General features: G+C 45.7%; 1 protein-coding gene across 1 annotated transcript in view; it reads right to left on the bottom strand.

Moving 5' to 3' along the window:
* The window catches only part of LOC144732699 (sorting nexin-6-like), a 32885-nt gene that overhangs the window by 2467 nt on the left and 4062 nt on the right, over positions 1 to 26356 (bottom strand). Inside the window, exons 2-13 of the mRNA XM_078614274.1 lie at positions 24073 to 24120; positions 14002 to 14106; positions 13059 to 13169; positions 12104 to 12225; positions 10513 to 10636; positions 9064 to 9159; positions 7595 to 7700; positions 6452 to 6527; positions 6025 to 6064; positions 3454 to 3540; positions 2165 to 2324; positions 606 to 691 (exon numbers count right to left, since the gene is read on the bottom strand). Of these exons, the coding sequence (XP_078470400.1) occupies positions 606 to 691; positions 2165 to 2324; positions 3454 to 3540; positions 6025 to 6064; positions 6452 to 6527; positions 7595 to 7700; positions 9064 to 9159; positions 10513 to 10636; positions 12104 to 12225; positions 13059 to 13169; positions 14002 to 14106; positions 24073 to 24120 (1161 nt within the window). The remainder of the gene's footprint in view (positions 1 to 605; positions 692 to 2164; positions 2325 to 3453; positions 3541 to 6024; positions 6065 to 6451; positions 6528 to 7594; positions 7701 to 9063; positions 9160 to 10512; positions 10637 to 12103; positions 12226 to 13058; positions 13170 to 14001; positions 14107 to 24072; positions 24121 to 26356) is intronic.

The raw sequence follows: 26356 nt of genomic DNA, 5'->3' as shown, positions 1-26356 counted from the left end.
GCTCTCTTAACCGCTGGCGTCTGTCATAGACGGCAGTACAAATATTCCTTCACGTATTTATACAAATTCCGACAGCCATCCGGTGTCTTGCAGCGTGCTTCTCCTAGATCTGTTGTTGTTTACAGGAACTTCAGGACACTGCCGAGTGGTGGCGCTCGCGGCAGTCTGTACATACAGTACTGTACTACTGTATACTGTACCCTAAACGGCCCCACTGCTTCTCTACAATCAACTTAAAATGCTCTAAAATTGACTGGCGAGTACCTCTGCAAGAGTGTGTTATTTCTTATATCGCGGTTAAAATGTAGGCTTAGTTTATTTCTTCAAAGTTTTACGTACTTGGAAAGTTTGGTGACCACAGAGCTGTTGCCCGACATCATTCTTAAAGACTTCACGGACTTTACGAACGTACGTGATTTCTGCAACCAAAATCGTAGTGGAGTTCTAATAGTGATGACCTGCACCGAGTTGGGATTAAATGTCTTGGAAGAGGCGTAACCTTTGTCGTCGTGAAACGCGGGCGACAGAGTGTGTGACACCCTCTGTTAAACCTACTCAAGACACCAACTACAAGCGTCGCGAACACTCAACAGGCACACACTCACCTTGGCGTGCTTAATTTCCATTTCCGTCATTTCCACCAAATTTTTTCTGAAGGCGACCACTCGCCTGGTTTTAAAGTCGATCAGTTCTGGGGAAATACAATACGAACACAACTAGAATCTTAATATTTATCGAAATTACAGGAATCTCATGAGCTATAAAGCTATTTTACAGATGTCAAGTAGGGGCGGGTAAGAACGTTATTCAACAACAAAAAATACAAAAACACGATAGGAGTGCAAAGTATGGGAAAGGTAAACTAATCACGTAAAAATATATACAAATAAAACTAAATGATTTTATCGTACCAGGAGAAGCCCATTGAGACATTAACTTGTTTTTCAGAAGCAACCTGGACACAAATGAAAGCTCAACAGAGTGGCCCAGGAATTTACGCACCAAGTCTCAACAGTGTGGAGTTTGGGTGAGTTTTAATATTTTTTGCACGTGATGGGAAACCAGAGTGGACCCCATCCACTCATGGGAAGAATGCACAAACTCTGCAAAGACCGCCAGTCAAGTCAGAAACCTGCTTCTCCACGTACTTCTTTATGCTGACACTACTTCACTGGCTGTATTATCCAACAACCAGGATTTTAAGTGGCCCCGTTGCTCGTGAGATTTTGGAGGCTCGCATTGTTATTGGTGAGGCAATTGTGTGTTTATTTAAGGAACAATAAATGATTCCTCTTAAAATTTCTATTTCAGGTGGCCTGGTAAGCTGGCACTGCTGAGCTTCTGGGTTCGAATTCAGGTAACTATCTGTAATTAAACTGTGTTCTCAAGTATAGAGAGTAAGGTCTCGGCCCAGTCATTAAGGACACACAAAAAAAACCAACCACGTAAAAATTTGGTTATGAGGTTAATTTAGCCAATTACCAACTCTGAGAATTAAAATGTTGGTGCAAGTCATGTGGCAAAGGCGACTTGTGTGTAGGGAAGAGTAGGTGGGAGAGTGCTGCCCTCTATCGTGTGGGCCAGGTCACTTGAAAGGACCTTAGGAGGTACTTCTGCGACATCTGCTTCCGTGGTTCTTTCATCTAACACTGCGTGGGTGAGGGAAGAGCGACTGCATGCTCCTTGCGAGTTCCTAGTGGTTTCGTTTTCTCACGAGATGACTCCGGATAGCACAATCTGGGTTAAAATTTCACAACTGAAAAGCGCAATAGATGTGACGATAATTTTGTTCTTTTGTTGAGATTGTATTCTGGGATTTGTAGACCAAAGAAAGGTTTTCTTTGTTTTGATAACTTTTTGTTTAAGTGCCATTTCCTCATTTTTTTTATTCAGTTTGGATTTAGCTTGGTAGTAGTATGGGTTTTTTATTTGCTCGGTATGTACGTGTGTGTGTGTGTGTGTGTTGGGCTTCTTTCGCGCGATGCGTAGCCAAGATCAAGCATAGCTACGTTGTTTGTCACGCACACAGTGCTGATCGCCGGACTGGTACAGCCTTTGGAGTGGTTTTGCCGGACCAGCCCAGGACCGCCAGATAATCTTGGAAGCAGTGATAATAGCATGCCGGATAATCGATGATCAACTGCATTATTATTATTATTTATACCATGTTTTGCAGACTCGGACAGCTTCTCGAATTTGTGGCAGCAGATCTGCTGGTGCGCCTCCGCCTGCTGCACGTCCTTGTTTTTGGCCCGGGCTTTATCCAGGGCCTTGTTGGCATTCTCGTAGTCGATGAGGGAGCGCGCCCGCCTGTAGAGCAGATCCTGCCGGTGCCACGCACACGAGAGTGAGCGCATCGCGTGCGTACACACGCTGCTCCTCATACTGAATTAAACTTTTTTTATTTTACCAGGCTAGGCCCACTGAGCTACGTAGCTCTCTTTCAGAAGCAAACTGGCCACAAATAATAGCTCAATGAAGTGGCTGATCATGTGGAAATTTATAGCAGCCAAATACTAAAAAAACATGTTTCTAAATGTGGAGGGGAAAAAGGAGAGGACCCAGTGAAAAATCCATACGACCACGGGGAGAACATGCAAACCCTAAATATACAGGCATCAGGGTCGGGTCGAACCCATGACTTCCTGCATACCAGGCGAGAGAGTTAACATCTCGCCACTGCGGCGCTTCAGGGGAGGGACAGAAAGGAGTGGAGGGACGAGGGAAGAGGAGAATGGGCAATAGGAAAGAGGTGAGCTGGTTGTGAGTGCACGAATGAGTGAGTGGCTGATGCGGATTCCAATGATGTTCTAGAAGGTCGAGAGAGCTGAAGTTTGGCACAAACGTAGTGAAACCTACACTTATAACCAAACTAATTATTTGGTGATGCTGCTGCTGCCGCTTTGGCAATGGTGCGCAAGCACAAACAACAAACATCAACATGATTGTCAATAAGACTGTGACTTGAAAAGGAAAAGAAGCAAGGGGCGTTGCTTAAGTGACACGTAATTTATAAACGTTTCCATTTAAGGTCACGGTGTAATGAACAAATGCGTTGGGTTTTTTTTTGCTTAGAACTATAAAATCCAAAAACACAAAATCTCTGAGACATTTTTTTTCAATCAGAATCAAAATTAGCATTTATCCTGCAGAAATCCGATGAGCTATAAAGCTTTTTTTTTAGAGATGTCACAAATGTCCAGTAACCAAGGCCTCCAAAAGTGTGTATCTGTACGTGCTATCAGGATCATCTGGCAAGTTCTATTCTCACTCACGGCAATGCGTCCAGACGCTAAGTGCCAATGTCCGAGGCCTGCTGCTGGCCACGTCGAGAGGGCAGACCTCAGTGGGTTTACTTTACAGTCCATAGCTTGGGTTGAAGGACGGTGACCAAAGCTGCCAATGCTGCGACCACTACCACTCCTACCATTACGACGACCGTGTACTGGGTACCTTGGCCGCCTGCGAGTCCTTCATGTAGTACCGCAGCAGGTCGGAGAGCTTGAGGTCTTCATCGGACGCAACCCGACCCTCGAGTTTCTGAAATGGAGATACGAGAATCCTCTTGCACAAACCGTGGCTCCAATGAGCCACCTGTTTTTTTTGTATGAATTTTTATTTTAGTATGTTTTATTATACATTTGTATCAGTTCTTATTAAGCAATTTTATTATTTTTGTTATATTTTTATGATACATTTTTATAATTATATGTATTTTTACGTATATATAATTTTTTTTTATCAGGATGGACACAGCCCAATGTGCAATCAGCATCGGTAATTTTGGCATCGGTCAAACGCCCGCCAAAGAAACTGGTCGACCACTATCATTTCCCCACTGTAAAATGAAATGGGTTCATGAACGATATTGGGTTAAAAACCGAGCACTACGGGGTTAATTCGATGTCATTCAACTGTACTTTGTCGCGGAAATCTAACAAAAATCCTACACGGTTATCCCCCAAGGCAACTCTTTTGGCATGACGGGCCCCCAATCAAGACCAGTGGTCCCCACACCGTCCCAACTCCCCAGCCCAAACAACAATGAAGGAACAATTTAGTAATGCTGTGTTGGCAGTGGTGCACAAATACCAAAAATCTCGACACATTTGTCAAAGAACACTGCGGTGGCCTTAACAAGAAAAAATATATAATAGATAACGTTTCGGGCAATGGCCCTTATTCATAGCACATAGAGAGACCAGAAACGAGATAGAGTGGATCATTGCACAGTGTGCGTGTTATTGACAAGCGTGTTGAATTTTAAAGTGAGGCCACCATATAGATAGATCATGTGTCCACACCTCTCGAGTGTTGCTAGCAAAGCATTTTTTTTTCTGTTGTCTGTTGGTATTTTGTCGACACACAACGTGGCGTTCCCTCTGCACATTCAAAATCTCTCCTGCACGGTATCCATGCCGCAGCCTGCACCTCACACATTGAGATCTGGTGCGTTAAGGTTTTGAGGAAATGAAGCCCCATCGATTCAGTTCCGCTGCTTGAAACTGAGTGGTGGAAGACTGATCAAAGGTCACTGGCCCCGAGTGAGTTGGATTTTGTGAGTCTCCGGAGATGCTGACGACCACCGCAGCATGGAGGAGAAAGCACTCACAATGTCTGCACTCATTCGCTGTGGCAGAGGAGGAAAGCAACTGGGTGAAGGATGCAGGCGGGGAGGAACAAATGGAATATGAGGCCGAATGCAAAGCTGTGCATAGGAAATTGGCTGGCTGTGGAACGTGTGGAATTCTCTATATCTATGGGACCCTTTAACTGGAATAAAAAATTATGAAAAATAAGAATAGGTGCTATCCTTTCTGGCAATAAAACAGGTGTTAAGATGGTTAAAACACCAAATAGAATCCTTTTGCAGGCATCAAGTCTGCAAATACTTGCGGTTTAAAAATAAGCTCAAATAATATATGCATATTATTTGGTTCTTTCAGTAAAGTCACGTAGGTATAAAAAATATAATACATTTAATCACGACGTTTCGGGCGCAACACAAGCGTCCGTCATCAGGTGGGACAACCACAGCCAGAAACAATTGCTGAAGTGGGCCAAAGAGTTGCTGTAATAAGAGGCTATATAGGTAAGAGAGGGGGGAGGAGCCAGGGAGGAGAGATAGAGCACGACAAAATGCCAGGGGAGGGAGGGGATGTGAGCCCTTAAAACTGATTGGCGTACACCAGAGACAGCAGCCTTCTTTATGGCCGTGTCTCACCAGTGTTGGACCAGAGAACGCCAAAAGGCGAATAACACAAAGACCATGCAAGTAGCAGAAGACTTGCAAAAGGAATCCATTTGGTGTTTAAACATCTTAACACCTGTGTTATTACCAGAAAGGGTAAAACATATTCTTATTTTGCATCGTGTGAAATTTTGCTAATGCAGCAGCCTGGAAGAATGCAAATGGACATATTGGCGGGACGCTGGTGCAGCATAACACACCGCTCCTCATAAAACAGTCTAAAATCTAAATTTTAATCAGCAAATCTGTTTATCGGTCTTTAATTGACACTGTCGCCAAAGATGATGCGATTCGAAGGTTTATTCAGTCGACTGAAACTTTCTTAAAAAGGTCAACATTGACCATTGATTTGGGTCCGTTGAATCAAGGGACCGTCCGACCAAGTCTAGGGTACGAGGAGTCAAATCTGTCTTTGGAACACGGAGCCAATCATCATCAGGCAGGGTGCTGCGATACGGCAACAAACTGTGAAGCTTCGTGTTCAGCCGCTCATATAAACGTTCGTCTTCTGACCACTTCGACATCACGACAACTGATTTTGACTCGCACCACCCCGCAAGATTTTCTGATCGGGGTTGCGAATCTCGGGAAAATAAATAATTATTGTGATTTTACTTTATTATATCATGCACCACCAGTGTACCGCCATTACGTTCCAATGTTTTGGCGACTTAAAAGTGAACGAAATTCCAACGATATGAGACTAAGAGAATTAAAAGACACTACAGATTAAAGGAATGAGGGTACCGGGAATGAATGAACCGACCGCTTACCCGGGTTTTCTCCAGCAGCTCGGTGAACTTGAGGAAAATTCTGCAACCCAAAAAGTCGGCCTCGTTTACGCAACGGTAAACACCAAGTCCCAAAACCTCCCTCGATTCCACCGCTGCAGGTGTGTAACCCGACCAAATTGAGACGATTGTTTTTTTTTGTACACTTACTGGTAACAAGGATGAGGCCAGGTATATAGAAGAACACTATTTCAAAAACAACTCGGGTGCTCCAAGTGGAAAACAAGGAAACATATTACACTTGTAGGTATGTATGTTTGTACCCTTGGGTGGTAACGGCGAATTGGGGGCAACTGCCCCGGCCCCTGCGCTTTGGTGGAACCCACACGGTGAGTGATTTGCCCCGGGCCTGCACCCCCCTAGTAGGGTCGCCCCGCCCTGCCCACCGGGCAAGAAGAGCATCACACACCTGCTGAGGTTGGTGGGTTCCTGAGTGCCGAGTGTGTAGACTCCAGAAGAGATCCGTATGTAGTCCTCGGCCACATCTGCGTTCAGAAAAAAAACAATAAAAACGTTACTGTAACGTTATGCCTTGTGGTAACGTAAAAACACATAGATTCTGTCTGGTAACCTTACATACTTTAAGGAGTTCTCAGTACAGTGCTTTAGTTCACACGCAAAAGCTTCATGTGACAGCATTGCTCTGCATCCATGGAGGAAGTGATGCCCTGCCACGCCCTAGCACTTGTCCTTATATGCTGTGTGTATTGTGGGGAGCGGTGGTGCAGTGGTTAGCGCTCTGCACGACGAACTCGGAGACCAGAGTTGGATTCCCACTCACAGCCTAACACCAGTGACAATCATGTGAACCGGTACTGGGCCTCCCCTAGGTCGACTCAGCCTCAAATGAGTATCTGGTGAGGTATATACATTGCCACAAGGGAGACAAAGGCAGCCAGGCATGGTTATGGCCATCCACCCCCTCATGTGCCGGGCCGGCCTTCGTAGGCGCTCGCTAACAGCACTTGCCTCAACAGTATGTTAAGGCTAGATGGCGGATCTTTGAATATTCATGAGCACACCTTACATGAATATGCATACCATGTTGCGTCATGCCGACATGAATATCCATAAGCATGCTCCAAGCCGCAGTTTCCGGCTTCGTCGCCGGAATCACGCGATTTAATCCCCTGCACGGCGCCTCGGCCCCCTCGTCGCTGAGGTGCTTCATGTGACACTCGGCGTCCCACCACAGCGGGGAAGTGCAATAGTTAACATTTTAATCCGTTCCGTGAAAAAACTACCGTTAACCGAAATAACTGTTAATTGAATTCACTTATCAGTTTAAAATTAAGTAAAGATCACCGAGTCTGCAAGAGAGCTGTTTTCACTGTGCAAAACAGAAAGCATATAATGTAAATTGAAAGCCAGTCAAGGTCTAAACACTCATAAATTGGCACCACTTATGAGTGCTCTGATTCGCCAAGATTGGCACCCGTGTGTATATAACGTTCATGTCCCCTATGGGAGGTGAAACATTTACCGAAAAACCATTAACCCATGTCACTGTTAACCGAGGGACATACTGCGATGGATGAAAGCGATCACTCACTCTTGTGCGCGCGCGTCATCTTGTCAGCTTTCATGGTGGCGTCCTTAATCCTGCCGTGGTACTCGAGGATGAACGTCTTTTCGTGGTCGAAGAATTCATCTACATCCTGAAAACATCGGCGAGCGCGTCGTAACGTGTCACGACGTCGCATTATCTCCCCCCCCCACTTCCTACCCCCCCAGTACACACAAGTCTCGCCACCTTGTACAGCGTCCTGAGATGCAGGCACATTGAGACCGAGCGCAAATACAGAACTTCACAAATTATACGGTGATGCTGGCACTGCTGCTTTTGGCGTTTGTTGATATCGCGGCCTTAAAAATAACAAGTATACAATAGGCGACGTTAAGGGAAATAGATCTTCTTCATGGCACACAAGAAAGAGGCCACTACCTCTCTAGCCTCTCTCTGTGTGCCATGAAGAAGGGCCATCACTCAAAACGTCGTCTATTACATACTTTTCATTTTAAAGGCCAGTATTATCAGCTAATGTATCAGGGTTTTTGTTTTACTATATGTTAATGTATTCATTGTGCTGTCAGCATTGTGACATTTCCATTTAGAACTCTAACAAGCAGCAGAATGGCCATGGAAGATGATGTCCCAAAATTACATCTCAAGGTCACTTCAAGATGTTATGTTATTAAAATGCGACTTTGTTGAATCACAAAACTGCTCCGATGTGCCGTTTCTCTAGCCCTCCAGCTCGCTAGCTCAACGGGCCTTCCCCCGGGACACCAAAAATATAATATTTGAATAATTCCTTGCTCAGATGGCCAAGCGGTTGTCAGCGAAATGTCATACAACAAAATTGTAAAACAAAATTATTTGAACTTTTCTCCGATTTGCTGAATAACAAAATAATTAAACTATTCATAACTACCGTTATTTTTTATTTTACCAGGTAAGGCACACTGAGCTTTGTAGCTCTTTTTCAGAAACGACCTGGCCACAAATGATAGCTTATCGCATGGACATTTCTAGCAGCCAAATACTCTAAATGCTTGTTTTAAATATGTAAGGAAAACCCAGAGGACCCGGAGGAAAATCCACGCGACTACGGGGAGAACATGCAAACTCCAAATACATAGCCGTCAGGGTCGGGATCAAATCTACGACCTCCTGCATACCAGGCGAGGGAGTTAACATCTCGCCACCACCCCGGAGAATGGGTCCACAAAGACGGGGTGAGCATCTGCACAGCTCATCATTACTCACGGCAATTTGGCCGATCCCCGATTAAGATACGCCGGCATAAAAACAAGTTCGGCAAAAAATCAGGCGACACGCTATGGATTAGGCGCGGCTTTCCAAAACGCACGCTCACGTTCACAAGAGTTGATTAAAGCGCGGACACTGGCAAAGTTACCCATCGAGGGCAAAACATGTTTGCGTATTCACAACGCGTAGCTGTTACGCGTTTTCATATTTACAGAGCGTGTTTGGCCTAACCCTGTCTCCTTCCGTACCTTTGTGCCGGCAATGAGGACCTCGTCTGCCGTCTTGACCATATTCTTGAGAAATCCGCCAAACTTCTCTTTCTTGTTCTTTCCACGCACGCTCAACTGTGAAAACCCCAAAACCGATGTCACCACGCCCAGTGTCAGCAGCTCGTTTGTCCAGCACCATTCGAATTCCACACATCGCACTCTAAAGGTCCCTTTTGATCGAAAAGCGGTAAGCGATGCTGACGTCTCTGAGCTGGAGACGGAAATTGCACATTACCATGACGGACATTGGTCTATCAAACGGGATGTCCCTTGTTGTGATTTTCACAAAGCGGTAAGTATTTTATCAACCCCAAATAGCATGATAGCATGATGGGCTGAGTGAAAACCCCATTTGAGACATTGCACTTGTGAGTGGTTGACTATACCCCTCACTGTCTCTGGTGTGGACCAATCCGTTTCAAAGACAATGCATTTATCATCAGAGTACTTTTTTGTTTGCATTCTGACCACAAGTATTGTGGTTAATGTAGACATGATTCCTTGTAAAAAGTTTCAGTTTGGTGTTTTAACATCTAAACACCTGTTTTGTTGCCAGAAAAAAGGGAAAAACATATTCTCATATTTTGGTACTGGCAAAGGAGGTCACATGATATACCACTCAGCACATAAATGTGTGGAAGCATTCGTCAAATAATTTCCAAGAAGAAAAACCCCACTGCCTTCTTAGCCGACTCCACAAAAACTAACCTTTTTATTTTACCAGGTAAGGCCTACTGAGTTATGTAGGTCTTTTTCTGAAGTGACCACAAATGACAGCTCAATGAAGTGGCTTATCACGTGGAAATTTATAGCAGCCTCACACTATAAGCACATGTTTCTAATTGTCGAGGGAAAAACCGGAGGATCTGGAGAAAAGTCCATGTGATCACAGGGCGAGAGCCATGCAAACTCCAAACATACAACAGGTGATCCTCCTTATGGTGGTACCCTGGGGTACCAAAGAATACAAAATGGCCGAGGCAATTAAATATTTGATTTCTGGGACACTATTTTTTTCAGGGGTGTATTTAACTCCGCGACTGGGGTACCAATCCGAAATCAGTGCTACTCTGCGATGTCTAAACGCCAAACATTAGCATGAAAAATCCGTTACCCAAAAATTCTACTTTAAATAGTGCATCGTGTACAGCTCGTCGAAATGAGTCGATTGCCGCATCGCCGACCATCAACAGACTAAAAATGCCTGCATCATCACGGACATTATGCGAGAGCCGGGGGACTATGGTACCCCGGGGTACGGCCATAAGGTTCAGGTATCAGGGTTGGGACCGAACCTACGACCTCTTGGATTGCAGGGCGAGATAGTTAACATCTCGCCACCGTGGCGGCCGTCAAACCCTCTCTGCTTAGCCAGGACGTAGTAGAGCAGGACTCCCTCCGCAGAATGCCATGGGGGTGAGAACTCACGTCCTGATCGTACTCCAGGAAGACGTGGAAATTGTGGTCCTTGCGCAGCAGAGGGTGCGCGGCGAGGCGGCACAGGAACACCTCGTGCATCGCCACCGTCTTCTTGAAGATCGCCAGATACTCCCTACGGAGAATACCAGCGTTGAAATGTTTGAACGTTTACATCACACCGGTGATTCTCTTAACTGTCTTTGGTGTGGAGTGAACCCATTGCACACCAAACAACTCCTCACCCACCCTTACTAAGGCCACAATACATGGATCACAAGTCCACTCCGTTAGTCAACGCGGTGTTAGTAAGGCATTTGTTGCACGTTATGTACGTGTGCTTTGTGTTAGGAAGGTGTGTTTCTTGTTGTGATCCAGAGGGTTTTGTGCGAGCCATTTGCTTCAGATTGTGAATTAGTGTTGTGTTCTTAAGGAATTTAGTTCAACACTGTGTATGAATGTGTTTTGTGTTAGTAGGGCGTAAGTTTTATGTTGCGTATTATTTATTTTGTCTTGCGTTTTGAGAAAGCTGGCGAGGATTGGGCAAAAACTTTGCTCACTCTTCACCCAGGTAACCGGACAGCACAGGCCAGGTATCTGTGTGCTTGTGTCAGTAGGGCATTTGCTTCCTACTGTATACGAGTGGGTTTGTTTTAGGCATTCCCCACGCGCAAATTGAAAATTTCTTCTGCACGGTACGCATTCCGCAGCCCGCACTCCCACCCCGTAAGACTCACATATAGAAGCACCGCATTACAGTGATTCCCTCTGAGAGAGCAGTGCGGAGTGTTTTAGAATTACAGCAAGAGCTCTGTTAATCGGCATTTCATGGGGAATGGAGAGGGTGCCGGTTAATCTGAGAGTAAAAACTTACGGTTCACCAAATTTTCAAGCACATAAAACTTTCAAAAATAAACCAAGCGTACACTTTAACTGTGATATAATAAATAATATACTCTTTCACAGAGGCACTCGCCAGTCAGTCGTAGAACATTCTTGATTTGAAGCTTTCGTGACTGCAGGAATCCATACTCTTTGATTCTTTCGGTAACAAACACAGCAGGAGAACTGCTGACTTGTTGCAGCAGCTCTTTCTCCTATGTCAGCAATTCTTCTGTTGTGTTTGTTTCACCTGATGACGGTTGCTTGTGTTGCGATCGAAACGTCGTGATCTATAAATTTTATATCTACGTGACTTTACTGAAAGAACCAAAGAGTATAGAACATTCTTAGTTGATTGTAGAGAAGCAGTGGGGCCGTTTAGGGTACAGAAGACAGTAGTACAGTACTGTATGTATAGACTGCTGCTAGCATCCTGAAGCTCCTGTAAACTACAACGGATCTACGAGAAGTGCACGGCAATACGCCGGACGGCTGTCAGAATTTTTCTGCATACACGAAAAAATTATTTGTTGCCGTCTATGACAAGACGCCTGTCTGTCATTGAGCCTTCCGGATGGTAAAGTGCTGGATGACGGAGCTTTTGCTGTGCATTACAGTGGCCTTTCGGCTGTGCGCTGCTGCTGTCACAATCACAAGGCGGCGATCATCGTCATCATCGTTGTTGTTATCACTTCAACGCAGAAGGGTCGCCGTGACTCACGCCTCAAGCTCCTGCTTCATCTTGGTGAACTCCTCCTTGGTCATCGTGCCCTCGCCCTCCCCCAGCTTCTGCAGCTTCTCCCGGGAGGCGTCGAAGTCTGGCCTCGGAGGTGCCGGCGGGATCTTTTGGGCCCACGTGGGGTAGACAGAGCAAAGGACTGAATAAAAAGATCCATGTGCTCGGTCGCTCCTGTATTAAACACCGAATCGTATTGAAAGTTGCAGGAGGTAATAAGGTGTTGTAAAGGCCTTGTAAACCGTGTGATATGCATCCCCCCACAGACAGAACGTGCAGCTCTTAGCCCTCTCATGTGTTAATCACTCCCCCCCACCTCCTCTACATCGCAAATTATAGCTCAAAGAATTGGCTTGTCGTGTGGAAATTTATAGCAGCCAAATACTCTAAATGAGTCAAATTGAGTCTAAATACGGAAGAAAAAAACCGAAGACCAAGAGAAAAAATCCACACGACCACGGGGAGAACATGCAAATTCTAGATTTGAAGCTTTCGTGACTGCAAGGATTCATACTCTTAGGTTTTTTCGGTAAAGTCACGTAGGTAAAAATAAATAATAAACATAAATAATAAAATAGAAATAATAATAGATTTATTATTTTATTTCTATTATTATATCTATTATATTTTTATTATTTATTTTTACCTACGTGACTTTACCGAAAAAACCTAAGAGTAAGAACATGCAAACTCCAAATATCAAGGCGTCAGGGTCAGGATCGAACCCACGGCCCCTTGTATAGGAGGCGAGGCAGTTAACATCTTGCCACCGAAAAGTCTGTCCAACCCCTGCAAAATCCCGCACAAAGAGCGCTGTGACCTATAACGCCAGACTGTACGCTTATTGCTGGAATGTACCGTGCGTCAGAAATGTGAACAAAGTAAATCTTAATGACAAAAACAAATGGCCTGATCCAAGGCAGCAGCGGTGCTGACGTACGATTATGCCGGCGTATTCCTCGTTCTCCTCGTAGGCGTCGTGAAGCCAGATGAACTCCTCGTGCTGGCGCACGACCGAGAACTCCCCTTGCTTGAAATAGGGCAGGGTGGTCTGAAGCGCGCACACCGCAGTTGCGTCACAAACGTTGAGGGGGATCTTAAAATCATCAATCATCCTCAAGCAAACGCGCCTCATCTGTTTTTTTCCATTAGAAAAAAAACTGGAGGCAAAAATCTGAGATTACTCCGTCGTTAGATGTTTACGCCTTCATTTTATGATGATAATGACTTATTTTCCCAGAAATAAAAATAATAATTTCAACTCGGAGGTACAAGGAAGCACAATTGGCCAAGCTTTGCAATCTTACCTATATATGTAAATATGTGATTATGCATGTGGGAGGAAACTGAAGCGCCAGGAGAAATCACATGCATGCAAGGGGGCAACACTCTATCCCACTACAGATGATATTCATCTGCACAATGCTGCACTGCATTCTCCTGCGGAACCAGGGTATGGCACCTCCTCAACGCCCAACGGAAATACAGTTTCGCAATATTTGTGCGATCCAAAAAACCCTAATTATGATCATCAACGCAATACAGATCGGCAGCGCATATTTGACCCGCTGGCAACTTGAGTACAGGCCGGGAGTTGGTAACCTGTGGCTCCGGAGCCGCGTGCGGCTCTTTCAGGGCTGTTTCGTGACGTTATTTATTTAGGACCACCATCTCGTGTTCAGATGCATTGTGGCTCTTGAAATATAAAATGTTTTTTACCGAATTCTAAAAAATGTCTCTCCTTGTTATTTAGCTTGCAGACCCCCTGGTATAACCGGATAGGTTTAAATGTCGGATACCTCCGATTACCACGATTGGCTACAATACGGTGCAAAAGAAGTTCAACACATGTACATACACACACACAAACACACGTTACGTACCTTAGTGTGAACGGTGAATTTCACTTTGTCCCTCTCGCTCAGAGCGTCCGAGATGTCCACCTGTAGTGTGGCATCCGAGTGCAGGTCTACAGACACCGACCGCAACTGCTCCAAAAACACGCACAGGAGACAAGCAGCACGAGCGTCGGCGCGGTTACAATGCTGGGCCCCAGTGACGGACTGCGGCTAAAAATCGGGCCCAGGCATTTGGAAACCACACTGGTCCCAAATTCGGGCTATGGGAGTGAGCGAGATGTTTAGATGTGAGGTACAGTTGTGTTAGCGTGATGTTTTGCAGTGTGAACCTCATTTGCCCAATTTGGGGCTGTCTCCAAAAAAACACAAATGGGGGAGGTCGGTGAGGAAGAATCTTTGGGTGCTGCCGAATATGGTGGGAACTTAATGGAAAATTAGAGCGTAAATAAGCAATGAAGCGTACACATTAGACCAGTGGTTCTTGACCTTTACTGCAACCTTGCACCCCTTTGGTGCTAAATCGTTAAAACATCTATAATCTTTATAAATACATAAGTTTGATGAAACACAGTAGTTGTACTTACGTGCCCGTGTTTAATTTGTCTTTCGAAGATTTACCTTCTAAAAAAATCTGGAATATCTCGCACCCCCAGGGGGTGCGTGCACCCCAGGTTAAGAACCACTCCATTAGAGGTAATACAATATTTTAATAAACATTTTTATGTTTTTTACTCTGATCACATTTGCAATTTCCCCACACAAGACGCCCCACCGGCCCTCAGAATGGACCGGCGCATTTCAAGTTGAAATCATTATTATCGAGATAATAATTATCTTTGTCAAGCTATCAGTTGGGTTTACAAGTGTAGAGGAGTGAATACACGGTGCGCACAGTTAACCGGAGGCAACCGAGGGCAAACAGGTGCGCGTGTGCAATATGAGGTTTGCACGGACAAACCGCCAGTTGTTAAGGGGCGAAGCAGGTGCAAATGGGGTCGACAGGTTGTGCACGTTGAGACCGGAGGTGTTGCCAGGGTGACGGGAGATGAGGGTTGATTAATGGGCCAACAGGCGCCGGCCTGGCGAGAGCTTAAAGAGACGCACGAGAGGTCTCGGATAATTAGCAGAGGGATATAAGGGTGTGTGCGTGAGCAGAGAGGGGGTGGTTGACAAGGATGAAGAGTGAAGACATCTCGCCACTGCCGCTCCAGTCGTCAACGGGACCTCAACCCTCACGCTGTCGCCGGGCGGGTGTTGGCTGATCCCCCCCGCCCGGGACAGATGGGTGAGCAGGTCTGAGGGAGCGTAGGTGAGGGCAGCGGTGGGGATGTAGAGTTCCTGTGTGTGAAGATGCTGTGTGCGGAGTCGCTGTGTGCGGAGTCGCTGTGTGCCGAGTCGCTGTGTGCGGAGTCGCTGTGTGCGGAGTCACTGTATGCGGAGTCGCTGAGAGCAGAGCTGCTGAGTGCAGGATAAGTGAGGTGAAAGGTAGATAAGAGTGGGGAGACGTTAAACATAAGTGACCGTAAAGATAGCTATAGGTATGCCTACAACTGGTGCAAGAATAGATGAATAAAGTGTAAGCAGGTGACTTGTTACAACGTGTCGGTGTGAGTCATTGCTGAAAACACTACACAAGCATCTGGATTTGAACATGTGTGCACACCTCAGCAAGGTGATGTGCTACATTGTGTGCAAAGCTTAAATCCATAATAGAGGTTTTTGGGTTAGATCGCGTCAATATATAAATGTGTCTTTAAAACCCGACACCACCCGACACAGCTAACTAGTAAGGGTTGTCACGTAAACAGAACATGCCAATTCGTCACTAATACAGCACACCGGTGTGTTGGAGAGACAAGCCACAACATTTACAAACTTAAGTCTTAAGACTTCTCCACAAATCTGGCTGTCGCCTGATGAAGCTAGTTGTAATTACTGGCGAAACGTCGTAATCAGTTAGTAAATCTTGTGGCTTGGCTCTCCAGCACACCGATTTGTGCTGTACTAGTGACGCATTGGCATGTTGTTTACGTGACAACCCTTACTAGTTGGCTGCGTCGGGTGGTGGTGGGTTTTAACGACACATTTATATATTTACGTGATCTAACCCAAAAACCTCTATTATGGATGATATTGGTCGTGAAAGCCTACGTGTTAAATCTTAAATCGCTTACACTATACTCTAAAAAAATATGTAACTGTGTGTTTGGTAGGTGTTAGGGCAGCATTTCTCAAACATTTTTGGCTCGCCTACCACTCAGCCAATGCAAACATTTCCACGGATCACCCAGCCCCCACTCCTGGTGATAAAACGCATTCACTTCTCTCTCTAAATACCAGAAATACAAAACGGTTCGTATTGCCAGAACATAATATTTTTTGTACGTAGTTATAAGGTTTTATTTAGGGGGGGCATTTATATTTTACTAGCGGGAAGTACCCGGCATTGCCCGGGCAAAAAATATATTTCTAAACTTCTTTTAAAAACCTTACATATACATACACAAATATTGTGAAAGCCCGGTGGGCCGTTTGTCCATTTCTCCACCAACAAAATGATAAGAGGCTTGCACAAGCGCAAAAAGTTATAGAAAGTGGTGGGTAAATAGTTCATCTAAAAGGTTTCTGAAAATTGTCGACCCCCCTCCTCAAAAAATATCTTTACCCCCGCGTAGGTATATATACCTACACACCCTACATACAACAGAGTAAGTAGTATCTATTGACTCTGTAGTTGTATCTACTGACTGTACAGTAGTATCTACTGAGCCAGTAGTAGATACTGACTGTTTAGTAGTATTTACTGACTGTAGTAACTACTGACCGAAGTAGTATCTACTGGCCCTACAGTAGTATCTACCGACTCTATAGTAGTAACGACGAACTGTAAAGTAGTATCTGCTGACTCTATAGTAGTATCCACTGACTATAATAGTAACGACTAACTATAGCCGTATCTACTCACTCGATAGTAGTATCTACTGACTCGAGTAGCTACTCACCATAGTAGTATGTACTGACTGTATAGTAGTATCTACTGACTGTAGCAGTATTTACTGACTGTAGTGGTATATACTAACTGTTTTAGTATCTACTAACTCTATATAGCAGTATCTACCAACTCGATAGCTGTATCTACTATCACTACAGCAGTGTATACCGACTGTGGTGGTATCCTGCTATGACTACAACAGTACATACCAACTTTGGTGGTACCTGCTTTAACTACAGCAGCGCATACCCACTGTGATGGTTCCTGCTATCACTACAGCAGTGCCTACTGAATGTGGTGGCACCTGCTATCACTACAGCAGTACATACCGACTTTGGTGGTACCTGCTTTCACTACAGCAGTGCATACCCACTGTGGTGGTACCTGCTTTAACTACAGCTTTGCATACCGACTATGGTGGTTCCTGCTATCACTACAGCAGTGCATACCGCTTGTGGTGGTACCTGCTATTGCTACAACAGTGCATACCGGCTGTGGTGGTACCTGCTTTCACTACAGCAGTGCATACCGGCTGTGGTGGTACCTGTATGATTACAGCTGTACATAATGACTGTGGTGGTACCTGCTATCCCTACAGTAGTACATAATGACTATGGTGGTACCTGCTATCCCTACAGTAGTACATGCTGACTCTATAGCAGTATATATCGGCTCTATAGCACAAACTACTAACCTGACAGAGTGCCATAGTGAGGCCGAGTCCCGTGCAGAGCCCCCGGCCTCGCCTAGATTGACCAGCCGGCCGAGGCTGGGAACTGGACCGCTACCCCCGCCCACCATCCCCCTGCCTGCGCTACAATAATACTATCTAAGCGCTATAATATTAGTATCTACCGACCCTATAGTAGTAAGTGCACACATTGGGGTGGGAGGGGAGAGAAAAGGACATGACACTTCGATGAATTTCCCTCAGCGTTGCGTGTATTTTTTTGCATTTTGAACGCAAATGAGAAATCCCCCCCACCCTCCACCGATGACGGTGCGTGCGTTGCCAGGGGCAACCCCCGGGCAGCTTGAGCGGGGCGGGGAAAAAAATAAAGAGAAATCGCACAAAAACGCTATTTTAACTAATTTAAAGGTGACGGACGGGAAAAGGAAATAGTGCTTGCCCACCGGGGGCTAATTTCTTTTCACGTAAACCCCACCATTCGAGAGCCAAATCCCTCGCAAGCGTGCGTGCACAGACAGACAGACAGACGGACAGACAAAGAATGCCTTGTATAGGTAAGATGGCTAGGGTAGTTTAAACAGGGTAGTTTACCTAATTATATATTTTTGTTATTAATTAAAAGTCAAATATGAATTCACGCCTGAAACCAAAAAGGTATAAGCATTGTCATTATAGTCCGAATCAACTTATATTTGCATCACAGCCCCGCGGATCAACCACCTGGAGGACCGTCGTTGGACCACCACTGGTGGTGGTACCGGGGATGGCACTCTGACAGCCACTGTCGGTTCAAGTGACCTAATTCAGAGTTTTTCTGATGGGCAATGTGAAATGCATCATGTTCCAACGTCCACGTTAGTCCTGTTACACAACACGCACGCACACACGCACGCTCGTAACGATTCGCACACCCCCTTCGCAGAGTTTCTTTGAAACACCGTTGCTGAGCACAGGTCCAAAGACCCAACACATCAAGCAACCAGCAACAACACCATTAAAGTTGTAACAGATAAAGAGGCAAGACGTTCCTTGGAATTGAGGACTGTTACTAAATGAGAGCTTGTGCAAAAGGGACGATGGGAAGGAATTCCAAAGTCGAAGAGTGCGAGAAAAGAAGCAAAAGAAAAGTGTTTTGACCAATGAATTATGGTCAATGAGTGGTTCCGGTTGTTTATGGGGAGTGGCAGTGTAGCGGTTAGTGCACTGCACTATGACCCCCGATTCCCGCTCACGGCCAACAGCAGTGACAATTATTTTAACCGGTCCTGGGCCTTCCCTGGGTCGACTCAGCCTCAAATGAGTACCTGGTGCAGGGTGTAAACATCGCCACGAGGGAGACAAAGGCGGCCTGGCATGGTGGTGGCCACCAACCCCCTTGTGTGCCGTGCCAGCCTTCATAGGTGCTCGCTAACAACACTTGCCCTAACAGTTTGTTAAGGCTATACAAGGGATCTTTGTCTTTGTTTTTTGTGTTGTTATGATGTGGAGTGTGGTGGGAGAACACAGTATGGACAAGAGGTAACAGTCAGTCTGGTAGACTGAGTTCTCGATATGGGTGGAGGAATCAGTCAATGAAATTGGATGAGCCATAACAAGGTTAGAGTTGTGATTCGAGACGGGATTGTTTTGTCATGGTGGGTGTAAGTGGAGTCTCCAGTGACTGCAAGGCTTACGTGCATCAATCACGTGCAACATTTACTACTTGAAAATAATAAAATCTTACGCAGCAGAATACAACACACACTATCGTGAGTGTAAGAACTTATTTGAATCAATTTAAATCAAATCATTAATAATGACACACTTTTTTTTAACATTATATATGTTACAACTATAGACACAAACCGAAAACGGAATTTCGCAATATCCGTTTTTTAACAGGATTAAAGAAGTTATCTTGGGGAAATTCTGGCACAGTAGTCCTCGCACTGTGACTGTGGGCTTAGCGATCTGAGTTTTATTCCTGATCAGCACTGCAAACGATATATGAATCGGTCCTTGGGCTCCCCGTTCTCACCAACCCACTGGGTGGTGTGGCAAAGTACGGTCAAAACGAACCCCACGACTGATACAGCTTGCCGATGTCTTCAGCAGTGGGATGACAAATGGTAATATATTGTTATGTATGTATGTTGTTGAACATCCATCGCAATGTACGTAGCCAATCGTGCTAATCCGAGGTGTTATAAGAGAAGATGTGTGATAAGGTTCTTATTATCCACGATACTGATTCATAATTCGTTTTTTGTTGGGTTAGACCGTGTAGGGCTAATGTAAGTTCATAAACTCAATCCCTCTGCAACCGGACAGAGCCAATCAAATCAAGTTGTCATGAAATTTTAAACAGTTTTGTTGTACAACGGTTCACTGGAGAGAAAGTGATGAGATGAAGACATAAGAGAGATAGAGAGAACTTCTGCGAGTTTTAGAAGCATTTGGAGACGTCGCACGTATGATACATCATTATCCGCGAAATTTGCTATTCACGAGCACCTCTGAAACATATCCCTTGCGAATAACAAGGGATGACTGTACATTATCAAAGCATATTTTGTTTGTGTTACTTTCCACAAGTATGCGTGGTTAACGTGGGCATGATGCCTTATAATTGGTGTCTATTTGACTGTAAAGAAGATTGAGCTTGGGCGGGACATGTCATGACTAAGGGAGATGATGGCCAAGGGAGGAGACTGGTCACCGAATGGCAGCCAAAGTGAAGGCGGGGAGCGGAAGTGTATCAGTTAGTGCCATGCGCTACGAACCCGCCGAACTGAGATAAATTCCCGCTCACGGCCAACACCAGTGACAATTATCTGAACTGGTCCTGGGCCTCCCCTAGGTCGACTCAGCCTCAAATGAGTACCTGGTGAGGTGTATAAACATCGCCACGAGGGAGACAAAGGCGGCTTGGCATGGTGGTGGCCACCTACCCCCTCGTGTGCCGTGCCGGCCCTCATAGGTGCTCGCTAACAATACTTGCCGTAACAGTTTATTAAGGCTATACAAGGGATCTTTGTTTTTTGTGTTGTTATGATGTGGAGTGTGGTGGGAGAACACAGTAGGGACAAGAGGTAACAGTCAGTCTGGTAGACTGAGTTCTCGATATGGGTGGAGGAATCAGTCAATGAAATTGGATGAGCCATAACAATGTTAGAGTTGTGATTCGAGACTGGATTGTTTTGTCATGGTGGGTGTAAGTGGAGTCTCAAGTGACTGCAAGGCTTACGTGCATCAATCACGTGCAACATTTACTACTTGAACATAATAAAATCTTACGCTGCAGAATACAACACACACTATCGTGAGCGTAAGAACTTATTTGAATAAATTTTAATCAAATAATTAAAAATTACAAACTTTTTTTAACATTATATATGTTACAACTATAGACACAAACCGAAAACGGAATTTCGCAATATCCGTTTTTTAACAGGATTAAAGAAGTTCTTTTGGGGAAATTCTGGCACAGTAGTCCTCGCACTGTGACTGTGGGCTTAGCGATCTGAGTTTGATTCCTGATCAGCACTGCAAACGATATATGAATCGGTACTTGGGCTCCCCGTTCTCACCAACCCACTGGGTGGTGTGGTGAAGTACGGTCAAAACGAACCCCACGACTGATACAGCTTGCCGATGTCTTCAGCAGTGGGTTGACAAATGGTAATATATTGTTATGTACGTATGTTGAACATCCATCGCACTGTACGTAGCCAACCATGCTAATCGGAGGTGCGGAGGTGTTATAAGAGAAGATGTGTGATAAGGTTCTTATTATCCACGATACCGATTCATAATTCGTTTTTTTGTTGGGTTAGACCGTGTAGGGCTAATGTAAGTTCATAAACTCAATCCCTCTGCCACCGGACAGAGCCAATCAAATCAAGTTGTCATGAAATTTTAAACAGTTTTGTTGTACAACGGTTCACTGGAGAGAAAGTGATGAGATGAAGACATAAGAGAGATAGAGAGAACTTCTGCGAGTTTTAGAAGCATTTGGAGACGTCGCACGTATGATACATCATTATCCGCGAAATTTGCTATTCACGAGCACCTCTGAAACATATCCCTTGCAAATAACAAGGGATGACTGTACATTATCAAAGCATATTTTGTTTGTGTTACTTGCCACAAGTATGCGTGGTTAACGTGGACATGATGCCTTATAATTGGTGTCTATTTGACTGTAAAGAAGAGTGAGCTTGGGCGGGACATGTCATGACTAGAAGAGATGATGGCCAAGGGAGGAGACTGGTCACCGAATGGCAGCCAAAGTGAAGGCGGGGAGCGGAAGTGTATCAGTTAGTGCGCTGCGCTACGAACCCGCCGAACAGAGTTAGATTCCCGCTCATCGCCAACACCAGTGACAATTATCTGAACCGGTCCTGGGCCTCCCCTAGGTCGACTCAGCCTCAAATGAGTACCTGGTGCAGTGTGTAAACATCGCCACGAGGGAGACAAAGGCGGCCTGGCATGGTGGTGGCCACCCACCCCCTCGTGTGCCGTGCCGGCCCTCATAGGTGCTCGCTAACAGCACTTGCCCCACCAGTCTGTTATGGTTATGTGGGGGATCTTTGTCTTTATATTTGAAAGGACGGCCGGTGCAGAGGATGGAACGTGTTCAGTAACGATGCAGGGAAATTAGATATATTATGGCACTGCAGGACCATCAGGATAACTTTTTCCAGATCATACCCGAAGGTGATAATGATGGTGCACTTCATTGTATCAATCATGAGGTCGAATAGTCCAGTGTGCTGTGCGGTCAGATTAGTTTACATATTTGTACAACTGACCACTAATTTATGACAACGGCCTCAAACCTTATTTACTACTATAGTTACCCAAGAATGTCAGTGTGTAACACGCGTGACGTCACTCCACGTCGAACAGCCTCCCTCATTAATAATCATGACCAGGTGACGTCCTCCAAATGAACCCCCCCCCCCCTCATTAATAATCATGAGCGGGTGACGTCACTCCACATGGGGGGGGGCGAGGCGCCTCCTCCCCCCTCCTCAGCGTCAACTTACAACCCTCACTACAGAGGCAAAACCCTCACGTCACGCGATCTCCGTCACGCTTTTGAGACATAGAAGTAAAAAGAACGTCATGATGAACAAGGGATTATAACCTTTAAATGAAATAAGTCTGTGTCACCGCGCCCTTACAAATTGCACACGAATGGATGCAATGAATATCGCGTCGCGGTCTGCTTTTCGCTTGCAAGTTTCAGATTTACTGCAATACACCCGTCCTTGGACGGGCAAAAGGCTAGTGATATAGAAATGTATACTTGTGTAATGAGCGACTTCCACGACACGTCGTGGAGAGTGTACTTCTTTATTACTCACACCGAGTACAACACGAGGTATTAACGTCTCTCCTGGCCACACACAGCCGATCACTCGGCGTGGTCTCATCGCCCTCACTCGGCTACGCCGTTGGCTGGCGGTGTGATGATGACGACGATGGAAACCACGCAGGACGGAGAGAGATGTCGGCGAGCATCAACGCAGTCAGGACCCAAGACTCCCACACACAAGCCCCGAATCCCGGGTCCGCTCCTCCTTATATCCCCCCAGGCGTGGCTAAATCCTGCCTCCGGCCACGCCCTCTCGTGGAACCTTCGAGCAGGTTCCTGGAGTATCTCGGCTAGCCCCACCTTATACCTTTGCCCCAGATACACCTCCCTCTCTGATTAGTTGTTACTTAACCGTGCCCGTGATTCCCCTTCCAGGCCAGCAGGTGTCACCCTGTCATTACACTTGTGTCGATGATAGGATGCCCACTGTGACTGGAACCATAACGCAAGCATAATCCTTAAAGGCCATCTTCTTAAACAGATGCAGGGCCATTAAAAATGTGTGCAATACCAGTAAACAGCGCACGATTCCGTTCAGAATCATCAGCAGCCATGGTCAATCCACTGCTGTATGCGTCGGTCAAGGGATGAAACCCGTTACAACGAACGTTCACCAGCAGCAGAATATTATGCAATTAAATCAGTTTGCGTGCATGTGTGCTGGGTGGATTCTTACACCTTCATCTAGCAGTTGATTGCACATGGCTGATGATATTGAAATATAACTGTGTATAATTATTATGGGGAATGGTAGTAGTAGTATATTGGTTAGAGCGATGTGCTACAAACCCAGCGCTGCTCACAGCTAACATGGGGTGTCGAATATCTGGGCCTCCCTGAGGCCGACTCGAGCGTTAAATGAGTACCTTGTAAAGTGTGTAGTATACCAGGTACTTGGGAGACAAAGGCGGCCAGGCGTGGTGCTGGCCACCCACCCCTTGTGTGCAGTGGCGGCATTCATGAGTGTTCGTTCACGGCATTTGCCCCAACAGTCTGTTCATCCTACAGGGAGTAGTTGTTTGTCTTTGTATTATTAGTGCATGAACTTGCCTTGTTCTCCTCTTCTGTGAAGTAGTCAGGACTGTCATCCATTCCGTCCTACAAACAGGGGGGGGGGGGCGGCCATAATTTAAGCTGTAGTTTGCACAGTGCTGATCATTGATATGAAAATTATATGGTGATGCTGCTGCATTGGCAGTGTTGCACAAGTTACAAAAAACATTAACACGTTCGTCAACAACACTGTGTGTGGCCTCAAAAAGAAAAAAATATGTACAGCAGGCGACATCGTGGACAATGGCCCTTCCTCATAGCACGTAAAGAGAGGCCAGAAGAGAGATTGAGTAGATGATTGCGCAGTGCGCGAAACCACTGCACCACCACTCGCACACTAAATTCCATATCAATGTATACAGTATTTCTGATTAAGATGCAGTGCCATGAATAACGGCCATTGCCCGAAACGTCGCCAATTATATACTATATTTTTTTTATTGCAGTCGTTTTCAGCCCACAAACAGGGCGACTGTCGTTATGTGCAAGGCAGAAGCGTAAAATCACGGCAAAACAGGGCACTTGTGACCACTCGCTAGCTGAGCCTTCAGAAGCACGGCGAATATTTAAAGAGAAAATAAATATCCCCCCCACTCGCACACACCAGATCTTCTGCTTTGTCATCATCGCACGCTGGCATGGGGGTTGGGGAAGGGGAGGGAGGTTCAACACCGACTGGAACATTCATTTTAACGGTGACATTTTTAGCGTCGGTATTATTGTGTGTACGGCTGTGTGGGCGCACACACAGTGCTCTACCAGCGATGAATAACGAGCACAATTATCATCACCATGCCTCAAACAGAAGTTCTGGCATCCAAGTACATAGAAAAAAATACTTGTAGCAAAACAGTGTATTGGTTATATGGACATTCGCAAAACGAAAATGTTGTACAGCTCACAAAGAAGAACCACGCGGCACAACACTGCATCCTTCAACAAAGCAAAACGACAAAGATCCCCGGTATTAACATACTGTTGGGGCAAGCGCTGTTAGCAAGCTCCTATGAATCATGGCACACAAGGTGGTTGGTGGCAAGCACCACCGATAGACTCACCACATAGACTCATAGACTCACCACACAAAAACACAAACTCATGACACAGAGACTCACAACACAGAGACCCATAGACTCACCACACGGATACCCACAGACTCACCACACAGACTCACTCACCACACAGAGACTCATAGACTCACACAAAGGCCCCATAGACTCATCACACAGAGACCCACAGAATCACTAAACAGAGACCCAGACTCATCACGCAGAGAGCCATACACTCGCACAGATACGCATGTTTAAACATTGCACCAGGTACTCATAGGAGGTTGAGTCGACCTCTGGAGGCCCAAGACCAGTTCAGATAATCGTCACTAGTGTTGGCCATGAGCGGGAATCTAACTCGAGTCGCCAGGTTTGTAGTGCAGTGCACTAACCACTACACTATCGCTCTCCACTTTAAAAAGGCAAAAGACAAAGAGTCCCCGTATAGCCTTAACAAACTGTAGGGGCAAGTGCTGTTAGCGAGCACCTATGAAGGCCGGAACGGTACACGAGGGGGTGGCCAGCACCACGCCCGACCACCTTTGTCTCCCCAGTGGCGATGTTTACACACCGCACCAGGTACTCATTTGAGGCTGAATCGACCTAGGGGAGGCCCAGGACCGGTTCAGATAATCGTCACTGGTGTTGGCCGTGAGCGGGAACCAAACCCGGGTCATTGGGTTCATAGCGCAGTGCGCTAACCGCTGCACTATCGCTCCCCACTAACAAGGCAAACAAAGACATCAACACACACATCACAAGAGCACGTATTAAAAACCGTGCAACATCACGGGAACACAGAACATATAACATCCTACGGCAGAATCTTGATTTGAAGCTTTTCGTGAATGCAGGAATCCATACTCTTTGGTTCTTTCGGTAAAGTCACGTAGGTAGAAATAAAAAAATATATAACAAATCACGACGTTTCGATCGCAACACAAGCAATCTTCATCAGGTGGAACAACCACAGAAAAGAAAATGCTGCGCTACATTGATGGCAGTAGAAGGCTGGTCGAGCGAAATCAATTGTTGCACTACACAATGCTTCTTCCCATGTCTTATGCTGTTCGCCTTCGCCAGGCCAAGCTGCACTAAACCACCGCGAGAGTGGTGAAATCAGCACCAGCAGTGGATCAGGCAAAAGGGATGAACGTGTATAACGTGGAATGAATATACTGGACACATATATTGTACATAAGTAGGCCTACTTCAGCATTTTCTTGCTGTGG

Source organism: Lampetra planeri, chromosome 43 (genome assembly GCF_965212315.1).
Source record: "Lampetra planeri chromosome 43, kcLamPlan1.2.h2, whole genome shotgun sequence".
NCBI lineage: Eukaryota > Metazoa > Chordata > Hyperoartia > Petromyzontiformes > Petromyzontidae > Lampetra > Lampetra planeri.
This window is presented reverse-complemented; position numbering and strand designations above follow the sequence as displayed.